Source organism: Microchirus variegatus, assembly GCF_963457635.1.
Source record: "Microchirus variegatus genome assembly, chromosome: 22".
Classification (NCBI taxonomy): domain Eukaryota; kingdom Metazoa; phylum Chordata; class Actinopteri; order Pleuronectiformes; family Soleidae; genus Microchirus; species Microchirus variegatus.
In genome coordinates, this window is record NC_139823.1 from 6,604,512 (window position 1) to 6,622,260 (window position 17,749).

Sequence of the window (17,749 nt, forward strand, 5' to 3'; positions counted from 1 at the left end):
GCTGTGCCTATATCTATCTGCATTGTCCAACATGGCCACGTACTTTCTATTCTCCTTCTTTCAATCTGTCAAATAGCTGGGGGTTGTACATGGAGCATTTGCCACAGGTTGGTTTTGCATGTTCTTGGTTAATCTGATCCTCTGGTTACGTTTTTGTGGAACTGCTGAGCGAGTGATTTGAAAGAATGAGGTGTGTGTGACTGATGCAGTGTTTGAAGTTCTCTGGCAGCTTGTCTGAAAGAATGCCTGTGTGTGTTGAATGAGTTGTGTGTGAGTGACTGACTTGGACTGACATTAATCTGACCTTTGGACCAAGACTAACACTCTTGTTTGTCTGGATTGAATAGTTGAGATGCTGAGAATAAAATTCTGCTCAGCAGTTCACATTAAAGTAGATACGTTGTGAAGATAAGTTGAAATGCACTAACATTTCCTTTTTAGGACGGTCTACAAGGGTGAGTCCATTTTTTTTTTCTTCCTTGGGGGCTACATTATTGGCCTCCATGTGTGTGTTAGGGTTTGCAGAGTAGGGATATGAACAAAATGACTTTTATGTGTTGTGTTTCTTGAAAGTGAAGCTACTTGGGTGTCGGCAAATGACTTGTTAGTCTAGCTGCCCACAGCTAACTACTGAATCATACTGACAATTTCGGGGCCTGAACCACTTTCATTCCAACTTTCAGACTTGCCAATCACGCTTCTGGCCACCGTGCCGTCCTGGCCCTTGTACCTTTTCTGACTTTAATGAAAAAGTGCCTCTAAAATTAAAAAATAAGTTTGTTTTTAAGGGATAGTGATGTTGGAGGACCAGATCTTAAATTAAGGTTTAAATAGATCGTATGAATAAAATGAATGTGCCTTGTACGCTTTGTCATAAGGCTTAGGCTTCTTGGCTACTGTTCCTTTTTTTATTTTATATTTCTCTTTTCCATCATGGCCATTAATTAACCATTAGCCCTAGTACGCAAAAATAAATCCTGGTGATCTACAAACATAGTACCTGGCTTTGTTGTCCCATAATACAAGTAGGCAATGACGGCCGTCTACCCTCACGGCCTATTTGTATTATTGTACGTCTGGCCTTGTGCGTCTAGGGATTTTACATAGGCCAACATGGATGCCGTATCCATGTACGGTAAGTGACTAACATTTCTTTCAGCATAAATCAAGAGGAGCACCAGACATCCGTGAATGTCCATCCAAATTAGATTGAGTTTTAGTTATGGTAAAATTTCAAATGGTAAGATCAGTTTTCTTTTTTGCTTGGCCGCTGTGCCATTACTATACCTGCTCTGAGCTTTTTCACATCTCTCTTGATTCTTCATGGCACTTCACTGTGTCATGATTCTACTGCGGCTGTGCCAGTTTATAATATCTCATCTGTTTTCCTGGCAACTGGATTGAGTGTGTGTGTGTGATGACTGACGTTAATCTGACCTTTGGGTCAAGATTAACACTCTACTTGACTTTACTGGACCAGAACGGTGAACAACATTTATGCTGGAAGATTGGCAAGATGCACACCAATTAGACAATGAGCGTATTCAAGCTTGATTCTGTGGTGAAGACCTCGTCCAAGATGAACTGACCCTTCTATGATGAGGACTTTGTCCAAGATGAGCCGACCCTTCTACGATGAGGACTTCGCCCAAGATGAACCAACCCTTCTTTGATGACACCTCTTTCCCACGGGATGTCTACAGGTATGTTCATTCAGATGGAACCCAATTTGTTTAATTCCTATTTACTTAATGCTAAAGTGTGCCAACTCTTTTATTTGTTTATTTTTAGATCTTGGACCTTGCCAAACTATTCACATGCCTCAATGGGCTGCTTCATCACTCTAAAGCCAGAACCCCCACTGACCCGCAACCACACTTGACAAACCACTGTACATGTGATCCATCACAACACTAAAATACAGACAGCTACTTCCATAGTTGCACTCACATAACATAACATCAAAAATATGTTAAGATTGATTATGACGAGCTAGAGCAGGTGTTCCTTTATTCTCAACTGGTAATGACTTTGATAAGATAACTGGTTCCCCATTTGGTTATGAAGCTAAACTTTCAGTGTTATGCAAGTGTAGTCAGATTAGATTTTAGGTGTTATTCAGCCCATGGATACTGTTATGAAATACGTGAAATCTGGCTTTTGTTGGCACACTTGATAGCCATTCAAGTTGAGTAAAACTGGAATTCAATATTAATGCTGACTTGTCTCATTCTGTCAAGTTTATTTCCTTCTAAATACTGGTGTTGAACATTTTTGTTCATAAAGCCTTTTTGCGCGTCATGTTGGGAGGCCTCCCAGCAGGGGATATCCAATCTTCCCCTGCAAAACTCTGCGTTACTCGTCTTAGGGATGCAGGGCTATCCTGCACAGTTTATTTCATAAATGGGATTATAGGTTGCAGGTTTAGAGCGCGTTTCGTTTCTTTAGGAGGAAACAACCCTGGCAGAGAGACAACTTGTATGATTTAAGTGAAGGTTGCGCCAAATGTTTATACTTTTATCTTTTGATGCAACTAATTAGAATAAAACCTTTACTCTGTGGGCTGAATTCCAGGAGTCACAGAATTTGGCTTCATGAGACTGATGCGAAAGTACCCTCTTGTAGCAGGAGTGAGCAGCTGCAGCTTTTAAATTATTATTTTTTTCTTTGTTTGTTTCTTGGATTGACTTAGAGCTTTGTGGTTAACCCTGATCATCTATACTTGTAAACATGTGGCATTTGTCTGTTTTTTGCAAAACTGGCAAATGGTTGAAGTGATGGGACTTTGCCCAACGCGGGGGTTTTTAATGGAGCATAGGGTTAGCAACTCACCACACACTACCAATGTCGGCTAACCAGTGCCTTTCGTCTATTATTATGCATGACCTACGTTCGACTGCCACTTGATTCCACAGTTTAGCCAGGTTGTAGAGTCATTAGGATGATGACTCGGAGTCAGAAGGAACGTTTGTCTCTGCAACTGTTTAATTTACACTTTTTCATGCAGCCACCCCATACATTGGGGTTGGCTTGATCCCAAATGGCTAGCAAAGTGAGTTACAAAGTGAGGGGATCATTTGTTGGTGTAGAACAGGAGAGACAGCTGTGAGGACTTGTCACTCTTGACCAGGTAAGCTACTTGAGGATTGCCAAACTTTTCACATGCCTCAATGGCTGCTACGTCACTGCCCTACAGGATATGGTCACTGAGAATCTTTTGATTTTTATTTTATTTTTTTTATTGACTTAACCTCCTAAAACCAGAACCCCACTCGCCAACAACCACACTTGACAAAACACTGCATTGCGATACTAAAATACAGACGCAGCTACTTTCAGCCTGTAATGATTGACATTGAAAACCTGTATTTATTGTCCTCTTTGTATCAAGTAAAACTTTTGTTCTTAAATGTATGGTTCACTTGTATTTTTTTCAGTGGTTCTGTGATGAGTGTTATTTTTTACAAGTTGGTTAAAAATGTTGAATTATTTTGTCAATCTTGTCAAACATGAGTCGGCATCAGTTCCGAAAAGCAACTCAAACTTGTAGAAATCCAGATGGGGACCAGTACTCAACTTTGCACAAGGTTTTAAATGGAATATAATATAATACTATACATATAATAAATGTTCAGTATACCGTTAACGGCAGCAGCAACATAAGCAAGCCACAAGTGCAATGCTAATATTTCTGATGCTGTTGCCCCCTGTGATCTGCTTGGAGGATGGGAAGAAGAGATGACTATAATTTTGGTTGTGTGATGATGCTTTTGTGGAGAAAGAGGCTGACATTGTTTTTTACTCTCTAATCAATTCACCAGTCAATTATTGTTTTGATATTCGTGGTCCAGAAAATGTTGATTATTGTTTCCCAAACCTGGAAATGACATTCAAAAACACAACTTGTTTTAATTATGAAATTATAAGTGATTAGGATTGCAAAATTCAAAATTGAAGTGGGTGAACTTAAACGTTGTTTGTAAATGAAAGAGTGAAAAGTACGACGGAGTATTAGGGCCACATTGAGAAAAAACAATTTCACAGACTTCAAGTCGTAGAGTACTGCGCATATACAGCCACGGTCTTGCGTAACAATGGGAATTGTTGTCATTGTTCGTGTTGTGCACGGACGTCTTGGAGTGACGGACCGGAAGTAAAAGTCGGCATTTTCTTTTGAAGTCCTGATAACTGATGCCGATGTGCCAAAAGATTAGTTATCTCCTTGTTTGTGAAACGTATTCTGAACTACAGTTCCATGAAATGCTCCACGGCCCACATTTTAACCCATTTTCACCTCTTCTCAAACAACAGGTTAGAATTTTAGGACTTTATTCTCGTAGAACTACAACTTTATTCTCCAAGTCTGATTTTTTTTTTTCTCAATGTGGCACTAGTTCTCCGTCATACATTTTAAAGCTTACCCCGTGACTGTAGGAGGAGGAGGAAGAATTTGGAAAACATGGCGGCGCAGTCAGACCGCGGTGTCTTGTATAGTACGGTAAGTGTTATTTACTTTTCCTTGCGCCGCTTTTATGCTTATAATTTGGTATCACTTGAAGTGACGGATGAACTTTTCTAATGTGGGCTTAAATGCATTTATCGTATACGGTTTGTAAAGAGTTACTCCATAGACCGGCCATGCAGACGCATTTTACTCTGTGTTTACTAACACTTGTGACGTTCGCTGATGAATAACAACTAAACGTCTATTGAATTTGGAGTCAGCGTTCGTCGCTGTTGTCTTTCGGTTATCTCTTGTTAAAAAGAACTATTTTTTTGTCATAGACTTGATGACAATGCATCATAGTTTTGAATTAAATTAAAGTGAAACTGATACAACGCATCAACCAGATAAACTAGCTCATCTACTGCCCCACCATTTAATTATCTTGTATAATTGTGCTGTTTGTTCCCTAACAATGAGCCAATTGCCTACGCCAAAGCAAACGGTGTCCCTTTGATGTCCATTGGTTCAGTTATGTGTTAATTAAATCCTATTCCCCTTTTGTGATCGTTTCCTTGGTTTCATTATGAATAATATTGCAGAGCCAAAATTATTAATATCGAAGTGTCAACACCTATTCTTAAACTGTTCTAGTCTGACTTCCCTACAGCAAAAGTATTGTATTGGTCACATTATTGCACGCAAACCTCTCAATATCTTCCAGAATCAGAATCAGTTTTATTGGCCAAGTATTGGTTTTTCTTTGCACATGCATAAACACAACAAAACATGACAAACATTCAACTCAATAGAACAAGGACAACAAAGAACAATAAGATAAAAAAGAGTTGTATAAAAATGAATATGGAAATTGTCCAGATGTCTGGTCTATTATAAATATATGATTGTGTTTCCGGTGAGCAGTCTGTGGGTGGTTGGTTTTTTGGGGGGGTGGGGAGGGGTTTACTGACACTGGGTGACTGATAAAGTGTTCATCAGTGTGACGGCCTGGGGGAAAAACTGTTCTTGTGTCTGGAAGTTTTGGTACAGTGTTCTGCAACACCTACCGGAGGGGAAGAGGTTCAAACAGATTGTGTCTGGGGTGTGATGGGTCTGCAGAGATGTTACCTGCCAGTTTCCTGGCTCTGGATGAATACAAAACCTGGATGGTGGGCAGTGTAACGACGAATGATTCTCTCTGCAATCCTGATGGTTGGTTGGTTTCAGTCTGTTCCTGTCTGTATGCAGACTCGTCACGCCCGATATACAAACTGCAGTGGGTCCAGCAGGGGGCCTCTGATGTCCTTCAGGTGGCTCAACACCAGTCTCTCAAATGACTTCATGAGCACAGACGTCAGAGCCCCCGGCCTGTGGTCATTTAGTCCTGAGATTGATGGTTTCTTGGGGACCAGGATTATTGTGGAGCATTTGAAAAGGTCTTCTGTTTTCCTGAAGAGCTGACACACATCCTCTTCACAGATCCTGATTGATGGTGGGGGGTCAGTCGGGATGGGTGACGGTGGTGTGGGGGGAGATAAGTGTTGTTTGATGTTGGAGCGGGTGATGAGTGTGAATGTTGGCTTATCAAACCTGCAGTAGAAGACATTCAGGTGTTCAGCCAGTTCACAGTGATGTGGAGGTGATCTCCTGTATACCTCTCCACTGACGCAGGCTTGTTAGCTGAGAAACCGTTTTTCAGCTTCTCACTTGAACACCTCTTTGCCACTTTGATCTCCTTCGTCAGTGTAGTCCTGGTCGTGTTGTACAGAACTCCCGGCTCCCTCGAAAACTCTGCCGTCTGAGCTTAACGAGCGCGCTGGCTCGCTTGTCCCGTCAGTGTCTCCTGAATATCTTATAGAGAGCTGCTACTCCAACTAACAGTTCCGTAAAAACTCCAGAATCGTTGGGAAACCGATAAAAAGTGTGACCAGTTCAATGATCAGGCTTTAATAGTTCCTTTCGAGTGTATTGGATGATGGAAGGACAACTTAAAACGTGACAAATAAGCAAAAACAAACAAAGTACTGCAGGGCGAAGCACAAAGGCGACCATCTGTTGCGCCATCTTGATCAAATTGGCTATAAGCATGCTGTCTCACTCCAATTCCCCAACCAATTCACAACTATTTGTCTTTGTTAGGTGTTTGTGTTGTGTATGCCATTGGTTGTCATGACTTTTTGATTCAGAACCATTCCTTCCGTAGATTATAATCCAAGAAATGGAAGTGGGGAATTGTATTTTGTTATATTTTGTTAGTATGGTCGTCTTCTTCCAGTATCTCTTAATGTCAACATCACATACAACATTTATACGGAACATAGAGCATAACATACTTTACGCTGATTGACTTGGAATATTTCTGAAAATAATTTGCTCCCCTTTCAGCTTTGTCCCAAGTTTCTTCATACCAACTCCACCAGCCACACCTCACCATTCAGTGCCATAGCAGAGCTCATAGGTGAGTCATTATCACAATGTTGTACGTGTGATTACATGTGAACTTGGATGTCTTGCTTAAGTTTCTGTTTTTGTCATTAAGTTTGCCCACATACTTGAGATTCTATGATGACATCAAAATAACTTTGCTTGTTTATCAAGTATTTATTTTGTTTAAAGCAGTTTTGATCGGTTGTCAAATTAGACAATTTTCTCCACCTTGGGGACACATTGCTTTAAAAGAGTTAAAAAAAATCCAGATTTCCACCTTAAGAGTGCTCTCTGCACAAAACAACCAACAACATTATGCTGCAGCAAACATTCAAACTTAAATTTGATGTTCATCATGCGGACGGGCTAAGCCATGATGAATTTCTTTATTCTGCTTTCATGCAACAGGCCCCTGGTCACTGCTCCTCATTGTGAGCAAATACAGTAATATTAATCATAAACCTCTTTTTAAAATGCCTCTAAAAATGTCTCTTTTCACAGACAATGCGTATGATCCAGATGTCAATGCCAACCAGTTCTGGATTGATAAGATTATGGTTAAAGGACAAGAATGCCTCAGTTTTATGGATAATGGAAATGGACTTGTCCATGAAACTATGCATAAGATGCTCAGGTACATACATTGCTGCTTATATTTCTTGAAGAAAATATATGTAAAATTACTTTAATTGTAACATTGTCTGTTATTAAAATTTTAATACCTTTTGTTCTACGTTTCAACGTAATGGAATGTATTGTATTAAAATAACTTTATTTCTCTCCTCAGCTTTGGGTACAGTGACAAGACGCCTATAAACGGTGTGGCACCAATAGGTATCTATGGCAACGGCTTCAAGTCTGGATCCATGCGTCTTGGCAAAGATGCCATCGTTTTTTCCAAGTCAGAGAGCACTTCATGTGTTGGGATGCTCTCTCAGACCTACCTTGCAGAGATCGGTGCAAATCAAATAGTTGTACCAATTGTCTGCTTTGAACATACAGAATCAAGAAAACATATCCTTTTTCTAATTCTGTCACATCACATATTAACAAATGAAATGTGAATACTTCCTTGTTCCATTGGATTATCTAAGTTAAGTTTTGTGTAAAATCTTTATTTGTCCATAACTTGAGCTTTACTGTCTGTAAAAGAGGAGCACAAAGTCAGTCTGGAAGATATCCTGCGATATTCCCCTTTCAAAACGGAGGAAGAGCTTCTCACTGAACTCGGCCACATCGGTCCTTCCTGGTCCACGGAAAAAACTGGCACACGGATCATCATCTGGAGTCTTCGCAAGTATATCTCTATTTTCGAAAATCTATTTTTAGATTTCCATGTTTCTTTTTTGGAGAAGATCATTGTGGTTCAAGTCAAGTCCTCGGATTTGAATAGTGATAAACAGTAATAAAGGTCTATGTTGTTTCAGGACATCTACTGAGAAATTAGAGTATGATTTTGTCAAGGACCGTTACGATATTCGAGTTCCATCTGACATCTATGAAGTAAAGAGTGACACCAGTCCAGGCGTGGTCTCTTCTTACATCCCTGAAAGCGTTTACTCACTGCGGGTAAGGGACTGTATAATACATTTAAAAAGTCATCATGTCTTTATTACTCTGTTACACACAAGGTTACACTTGCCTTTGTCAGTGGCTGCTGTTGGGTCCTCGGCACCTCCATAACAACTTGTGTGTTTCTTGCTTTGTGGGGCAGCATTGCATTCTGAGCATTCAGGTTCGCAGGGACTCAAACTAAAGCCCAAACTCCTGCGTCCAGTGCTCTATGTCGGTTACGCAGAGCCCTCTGCTTCGACAGAGAGCCTGTCGGAGAGTCTCTGCGTCGTCTCCGACTGCACAAAATGTTTTTTAAGTGTCCATCACTCCGTCAACGTACAACGGAGACGGCAAGGGCTGCGATTGGTCCTCAGGACAGGGCGAGCTAACGCTGCTCTGTGCCGGCCACAGTGCACACCGAGCGTCCACAGAGGCGGAGCTACGTAATATCTTAATACACACACCACATGTTTAGACTCTAAATGGCTAATTTCTTGCCTCAAATTATATTAAAACTGACTTCCGGGACACAGAAAAGTGAGAAACTGCCACTTTTTCCAACAACAACAGTCTCTCTCTCGGACGCCATTGCTCACTGTAGCCAAAAGCAACCTTGCGACCCCTACTGATCGGGCGGGAAATTGCAGTGGGTATCCGTCACCATGACGGAGAAGTATGAAAGGTCGAGGGGTCTCAGTGGTTATGCAGTCGGATAACGCATTACGCAGTAAGAGAAGTATAATGTGGCCTTTACACTTTTGCAAACCCCCACTGTAATTCCTTCCAGTCCAGTGATAATCACACCCCCACCTGCCATAAATCTTGTAACTATGTCTGTCCTCTTCTCTCTCTATCACCCCTCCCTCTTTTCAGTCTGGTGACCCCACATCTGCTAGTCTGCAAATATGTGTACTTCTTCTACTTATTTGTAATTTCTGTGGGCATGTCAAGTAAAATATTCTAAAGTTTCACATTTCATTAATCTCTTAACGCTCTTGTTTCTTTGTAATTGGTGCAGGCATATTGCAGAATCTTGTACCTGAAGCCTCGAATGCAGATCATCATACGTGGTCAAAAGGTGCAAACTAAGCTCATCATCAAGAGTCTTGCCTTGTGCAGAAAGGACCACTACAAGCCCAGTTTTTGGGTATCCTTTTATCACAACTTCTCTCGAGCTATGTGCATTTATGTTTGTGTCACTACTCTTGGGTTTTCTTTAAATATCAATTCAGCCCAGACGCGTACCCATTCATTTTGGGTATAACACTGTCAGCAAAGACCAGTATGGCATTATGATGTATCATAAGAATCGTCTCATCAAAGCTTACGAACGTGTAGGCTGTCAGATTAAGGCGAGTTTGCAGTGATTGCTACACATTTTCAGTGGTTTCTCAATGTTATCCTCTGGTGTTTGTCTCTTATGGATCATTTGCTTCTACAGGCAAACAGGCAAGGTGTCGGGGTCATTGGTGTAATAGAATGTAACTTTCTTGATCCTACCCACAATAAACAGAGCTTCAATGAGTCCGATAAGCACAGGTGACTATCAGTAATGTATTCAAATTTGTTCATATTGCTTTGATTTTTGTGAGTCATATTTTTTGTCAGCATGGGACTAGAAGTGTAGAGGTTTGAAGTGCTTTACTTCTTCTTTCAGGAATACTATGAACAGTTTGGGGGTCAAACTGGAGGAGTACTGGAAAGAAATCCAATACAGAAGCAACAAAGATAACGCAAACAGCAATACTCCAGTGGAGGATACCAAGTTAGTGCTATTGCAGAATAGTGGACACTGTTCAGTTGATATTCGACATACATATGTATTGTTGTCTCTGTTACCGATTTATTGTCTTTGTCTTCAGAAAGCGACCAGATCAAAACTGGGTGCAGTGTGACACCTGTTTAAAATGGCGCAAACTCCCTGATGGGATAGACTGCAGCAAGCTACCAGATCGATGGTTCTGTCATATGAACCCTGATCCTCAATTCAGGTAACAATGACAATATAAATATATCATGTTGCATCAATCTCAATATACTGTTAAACATGATTTGATTCTTGAAGCATTCTCACAACAGATTGCTAAATAGCTGTTATTGGGAAGGCTAGGGGATTAACCGTATATAATTAATGATGCTGGACAGGTAAAGCAGACCATGGCGTGAAATATTAGCTTATTTGATGAGAGATATCAACTGGATTAAATTTCTGCTGTTTGTGTGAGGGAGAAATGGGTTTTAGCCAGGGGTATCCAAACTACGGCCTGCTGTCTCACCTGTGACCCACAGCTATATGCACTCATCTCATATTATTATTATTTGTTATTTAACTCCAGATGTGGAAAGAAAGGAAAGAAAACTCAATTTTTTCTTTTCATTATTGATATTGAGGCATTTGGTCAAAGAAGCAAAACCAAATGTAGCCAGAGGTGCAAATTTTTCAATTTAATCCAATGTTCGTTTCACTCGGGGAAACTTATAACCACACAGGATGCAATAACTGGGGTTCCTGCAGCAGTTTCCCGGATGTGTGTTTTCATCTTGGAACATATGACAAAGATTCACAAAAAAACCACTGGTAACAAAATACGGCAGTGGGCACTGTCTGCATACAGAAACACAAAAAAAAAGAAATGCGTGAATAACTAAACTTGTTGAAATGATGGTCTCTGACCTGCACTGCAGACGCAGGCCACTAACACCAACAGCTTCAAAAATACACCGTCTTGTTACAATATAGCGTGTTTACGCGGCATCTTTCAACATGTTATGTACGTGGTTACGTGTTGCTCTGCACAATTTTCCCTTACCACTGTCTTCCGTGTCTCCTGTCCAACCTAGAAACGAAAAAATAAAAGACCAAGATGCAGGCAGAATTCTGGCAAAGCAACACCATTCCTACACAACACTACCCCCTTGTGACCAAATGAAAAACAACACATAAGCCCGCTTATAACCTTATAACAAAAAAAATATTACATTCAGAATTTAAAGGAACAAGCAAATACATTAAGACGTGGCATATCATCATATCTAAACATTTCATAGTCCAAAGTGTTTTTTCTTTTAACTTAACTGTAGGGATGGAATTTTTTTTTTTTTCTAACAGCAGCAATGCGGGGTGGGAACTATTCTACAGTGTACTACTTCGTTTTAGGCTCAAAAACATGTCCAATGTTGACCATCAAAGCAGCGATAATAAATATGAGTGGCAATAAAAGAAAAAAGAAAAAAAAAAGCGGAGCGAGGAGTTTCCACCAGAGTGCAGGATCTTGACTGGGTGAGATGCCGTCTTCATTCGTGTAGACAGCATATTGTCTAAATATTGTATAGACTAAACATTTGCGCAAGTTTATTCTCACTGCACGCACGCACACACACACACACTCTTGGACACGCACAGCCACTGGAGAGAACAGCTGTTGTCACCATGTAGGCTAACGTTACAGGTGACTGGCCACACACTCATCCTACAAAACAGCCTTTGAGCACCACGGACAGCGGCCAAAGCTCCATAGTTTCCTTACCCGCCTGCCCTCACCTATTGCATTCAAAAAAACGGCCCGATGACTCGTCCTCCGCAATGCGCGCACTATCATCTGAGAGCGCAGGGAGCCTGGACAGCAGGATCACCTTTTCGTGCACAGCTTCCTTAACCTCGTTGGTCCTGAACTTTACGCGTTTGTGACACTTCGATTTTTGTAATTAGATTTTTTTTTGTCGAGGTCCGCACGTGTCGATCGTTTTGTCGACAAAAAAGTCCCATCCCTACTTTACTGTACTTGTATTACCGCTCCCTCTTCCAGGAGCTGCCAGGTAGAAGCGGAGCTAGAGGACTCTGATGATGATCAGCCCTCATACTGTAAAACCTACAAACAACAGTGAGTCATGCTTTTTCAATAAATTACACTACCAAAATATATAAATCAATATTTATTTAAGAATTGTATATTGTATTGTAAAGATGTCCAAAATGACTAACCATTGTGATTTCTGTCTCAGAGAAAGGCAGAACAAAATGCAACAAGAGAAGAAAAGACAAAAAGTAAGAAATTAAATTTATCGTCTTCTTTTATCTGCCATTTTTAGTTTGTCCACATGGTACATTTTACACCTCTGCATGATCTGAAATAAACGGTTATTTTGTTGAGGTACTTATTTGCACATATCACACATCATTAATTGTGCTTTTTGTAATTGCTTAGGAAGAGGATGCTCAACAGCATCAGCAAATACAGCGTCTTCTAAAGCAACAGGAACAGCTGAAGCAGCAACTGCGTCAAACTGTGGGTTTTCAATAAGACACTAATGACAGTATTTTCATATAGATATGATTTAACATGAATTCAAGAAAATTCTTATCTAATAATTCATGTTTTGTTATTTTCTTGCTAGACTGCCACTCCCATTACCCCAAGGCATAGGATTAATATTAAGTCACCACAAGGGGGTGCTGTCAAGGCTTCATCCTCTCCACTGAGTTCTTCCACCATTGCACAAGCTGGTAAGGAAAATTACTGAATGTGTTTTGAGTGTAAGTGAGTTTATTCTGAAGCCTTGTTCATACCCCGCACCCTACGAGCATCCACAGAGACTTATGGTCAGCACTTAACATGCAGCAAAGTGCACTGAACATGCTAGGTGGTGAAAAGTAAGGAGATGATGTCTACCGATGCCCAGATTTTGGAGCTACGCGCAAAGAGCAAAACAACCAAAGCAGGAAAAAAACATTTCGACAACAGAAGTAGTAGTCGCCAAGGATAGTCATCCGAGCCTTGGCCTGGCGACCCTCTAATCGGCTGACACCCGACTCTCCTGCCCAACAGACCTTTAAGCTTTGAGCCTCTCGAACCAGACGTGTCCGAGGGAGCTGTAGCATTGTTCTCTTCTCCTGTGGTAGAAATGCGTCCTGTTCCCTGCGTTCAGAATTGACACGCAAGTATACCAGGGTCCACGATAGTGTGGAAGTATACCACGGAAATTTAGTGTCTCTTACAGAGTTTTGGAGAACTCCCATATTTATTCCCATATAATCTGGTCTTTTATCTACTTGTAAAGACAAATCTGCCAGTTTTGCATCTCGTACATCCATTGCATACATGGTATGCGAGTAGTTTCAACAATTCCGAGCTGCACTACTTAGTGCCACAACAACGTTAAGAGCCCTCTCGTCCAACAAGCTGGCAGAGATGATTTAATTTCTGTTACCTGTACCCTTGCACTGATGTACTGCAGTGAATATAATCCAAGCTTCCAATATTAAAGTACATTGTTTTCTTTTGTTAGCTTGCAGCCCCTCCAGCAGCAGTGGTCTTCCAGTTATTTCTGACGTACGCTCTCTGTCATCATGCTCCCCGAGGTATGATATTATGATGTTTGTGAACTTAAGTATATCATTTTTTACTTTGTTGGAAGTTTAGTGACAGAGTGTTATGTACTCTGCAGCATGAAAAGAACACACCCTGTAACTCCACAAGAAACACCTAAAAGATTACGGGTAAATGGCTTCAGTCGGGGCATCTCTGAAGTAAGCTCATCAGTGAATTTGAGCCCACTGTGCTCACCATCAGTGCCTGTTGAGGAGGATGATACTGATGATACTGATGATGATATTTTCATCTTGGAAACCGGCAGTACGACCAAGCCAAAAAAGCTGTGCTTTACTGCGACTACTGTGAAAAAGGAGCCCATTGATGCAAATGTGTGTATGGTATTGGAGTGCAGTGATGATGCTGACGTGGACATTACCTCTGAGAAAACAGCAGCTGGAACAAGCTCTACAGGGTGTGACGCTGTTGATCATCCTGCTCTAGTGCTAACCAGCATCACCACCCAAACAGAGGCACCCAAAATGAAGAAGGAAGTTGAGGATCAAAGTCAAACCAAAGAGAATGTGAGTGCAGAGGTGAGTCGAGTGGATATTGGGGTCTGCACCACTGATCAAAGAGTAATTAAGCAAGAAAGTGTGAAAGGCACTGTCAAGTGTGAGCCCAGTGGACATCACGAAGAGCACGTCTTGCAGAACGGAGTGACACATCATTTGGAGAGTGACGAAGCTGCAGGACCTTCATGTGCAGATGCCCGGGAAAGAAAATACCCCCCACCTCACCTGCCTAATACTACTGAGGCACACAAACAACAGAGTGAACTTGAGGAGCTCATGCAGAAGACCGCTGAAGAGAGAGACTGTCTGAAAGAAAAGCTAAATCAGCTTACCTGCCAGCTACAAGAAATGCAGAGCAGAGTGCCGGAGCTGTCTCAAACCAATGTAAAGAAGGAGTGCTCTCACCAGGCCTGCCAGACGGTCACAGACACAGAGGAAGGACAGGACTACAAAAGTCTGTTTCTGAAGGCCAAAGATAAAGTGGATCAATTGATTAATGATAAAGAGGCTTTATTGGCAAATGCTGATGCAATGAGGAGTAGAGATCAGGCTGAGAAAAATGAGGCAGATGAGATTGCGCTGCAAGTTGACAATCTGATGCGGGAACTGGATCAAAAAAACAAGGAAAAAGAAGAACTGAGCTCTCAGGTCAGTGGGCTAATTATAATAATATATATATTTTTTTACCATACATAATATAGCATGTACAACTTTCTATCTGCATATGAGCATGAGGGAATATTACAGATATCACTCATGCCAGGTCCCGAGTTAATGTCCTGCCTCCAGCATGCTTGTGTGACACTTGTCACCCAGACAATGTTCCAGTGTGTTCATGTGTAAATGGCTTCTGATCAGAAAAAAATGAACACATTTGTAGCTCACAAAAATGTAACGACACACTTGCATTTATTTGTGAACGTACTTTTTAGGTTGTATATCTTATTGACAGATTTATTTGACCAGGACAATAAACAGAAGTGTTTTTTTCCGCCTTAAATATAACCTGTGTTAACTATACAGGACAATATCTAATAATTCATCATTGGTCATTGATATAATCTCTAATTATTTTATTCTTATCGTGGTTTTCTGTGTGCTACACCAACAGTTGGACAGTGTGAAGGAGGAAAGAGCAAATCTGTCCACCCAGTGTGAAGAGCTCAGGTTGAGCCTGCAGCAGCTGAGGGATGAAGCAGCAAGTTCAGCTGTCTCCAGCTCAAATTCCCGCTCTGATACATTCAGAAGGTGAGATTCTTGCAAAGTTAACCCTCTCACATGTTTTGTCCAACCAAGACTTATTTTTATTCCATTTTCCCTCAGTTTGATTGAGCTTCGGCAGAATGTTGGGCGGCTTCTCGTCACCTTTGTGCCTGCTCTGGACCCCGGTCAAGTTAACTTTGAGTGCAACGTAATTGATGAAATCCTAGAACAGGTTCTGTCCGATGATGACTTCCTCAGAAAAGTGGGTCAGATTCAGTGACTCGTCAAAACCTTGACTGGACTCAGTATCCTTATGTTTATGTGCATTATGGATCCCTATTCAGTGGGGAAATGCATTTTTGTAAATAAAGTGAATGTCTTTTTTTACAGTTTTTATAATATATGCAGTAAATGCAGAAATACTATCAGCTACAGTTTCAGAAATGACAATAAAACATTTACCTAATTGTTTTTCTCTGTTACATGAACAGAAAGGTACTTAAACTAAACTGTTTAAAAAAAAAGTCCTGGTTTTGGATTGTTATAGAAGGAGAGCTTTTTATTTGCATGTATTTATTCTGTCTATTATCTTCATAACCATTTATAAAATTGGGGTGATTCTAATAGAGGCACTGTCACTTAACTTAAGTCTTATCATGTACTTCCTACGTGAACAGGCTGTTCTTCTTGGTTTGCACACGTTGTACCTGGCAGGCAAATACAGTAGTTAGTTACTAAATTTCTCCGAGCTGAAAGGACGGGGAGTGGTGGTCGATTGCAATGAGCTCACACATCTACACACCCCCAGTGGATTAAATTGGTGGCTTCTATCCCTGAAAGCTCCAGTACTTCACTTGAACAGGTTTTAGAGCGCACTGAAAAAAATCCAGTTACAGAGAAACACAGTCATTTATTTATTATGGTTGTGTTAGCAAGTTGCATAGTTTAAATTATATATCGATTTTCAAACATACCTACTGTAGTTTCAGTTATTCTTTGGGCTTTACACTTCCACATTGTACTGTGAGAGTTGGTTAAAAATGGCTCTATTTAATATTTCATTTCATTTCTGCATAGGATTGTAGTTTTCTACAACTTCGCTAATAGTTTCTTCAATGATATTGATCTCACATAAACAGCATTAGGAAATGTTACTGTGTACTTGGGGTTTAAAGGATCAGTATAAAAGTTGTTGACTAGACTTAACCACAGGTTTATTGAAGTATTAACGTCATTGGATCATGATCTCTGTCCTGACCTCCTGTTGTGAAGATGAGCACAGACTAATTCACTCATTTCTAAAGTGACGCAATGCCACCACCTCTAATTGATTTTACTTCACTTTTTCTTGGTAAATCAATTTAGGTTGCATTTGGTTTTGGACAAAGAGGGAAATGGGTAGATCTCGGAGAACAGCCAATCGAAGCACACTTAACAAACAATTGTATGATTGGGCAGTCTTTCATTATAACAGAACTTTTGATTTTGTAAAGACGGTGGTTCTCTCTCTGTCAGATCACTTGAATTACATTTATCTCTCTTTTATGAATTGATACAGTTGGTACTTCACTGTATTTCAGGGCAAAAAAAACACATTTACATTTTATATTTGATGCATCTGTTGACCGCTATTAATTCAAAATATAATCAATAATGATTTAATATGACTTATAATGGTTTTTCTTAAATTTGTTTACCTACTTTAATATTACTTTGTTCTTTCTATTGTTCCACATATGTTTCTCTGTCTCATTTAATCGGCCTTTGTGAAGTTCGATTTTTTTGTTTACGTCTTTGTAACATTGTTTATTGCACTAGTGCACCATATTTGCACCATACCATGCAAGTTAAAAATTGTTCTCTTGGATGTTTTTGCTTCTTGTTGAGACCCATTTTTAAATTGGGTCAAATTGTGACAGATTTACTTGGGAATAGTAACAATATATTACCACAACAAGAAACATTTTGTTGGACGATAATCCTGATGTTTTATATAAATATTCAAAACCAAAAATTCTCCAAACTTATGCCACGTTGTTGCCTTTGTTTTTTTTTGTTTTTTTTTTATTAATACTAATATTCAAAAGCACCCTTTTTGAATAAGCTCTGTCATTTGACGCTGGTTACACACCTTTTTATTCGATTTTACTGAAAGTTGGTGTACTACATGAGAAAATTATTTATCATTTACGAACTACTGGACTCAATTAAAATTGAGTGAGGACGTGTTCTAGTGA

General features: G+C 40.2%; 1 protein-coding gene across 1 annotated transcript; it reads left to right on the forward strand.

Annotated features, from left to right (window-relative positions):
• Nucleotides 1–4,459: 4,459 nt before the first annotated feature.
• Nucleotides 4,460–16,129, forward strand: morc3a (MORC family CW-type zinc finger 3a; the record flags this gene model as incomplete). Its single annotated transcript, XM_083908437.1, has 19 exons — nucleotides 4,460–4,498; nucleotides 6,830–6,902; nucleotides 7,373–7,505; nucleotides 7,659–7,885; nucleotides 8,006–8,168; nucleotides 8,299–8,440; nucleotides 9,444–9,572; nucleotides 9,658–9,777; nucleotides 9,867–9,964; nucleotides 10,083–10,190; nucleotides 10,288–10,416; nucleotides 12,232–12,306; nucleotides 12,428–12,470; nucleotides 12,631–12,711; nucleotides 12,821–12,929; nucleotides 13,712–13,784; nucleotides 13,871–14,957; nucleotides 15,421–15,557; nucleotides 15,633–16,129. 19 exons carry the CDS (start codon nucleotides 4,460–4,462, stop codon nucleotides 15,790–15,792), a joined length of 3,126 nt encoding a protein of 1,041 aa, XP_083764563.1. The 3' UTR covers nucleotides 15,793–16,129.
• Nucleotides 16,130–17,749: the final 1,620 nt, after the last annotated feature.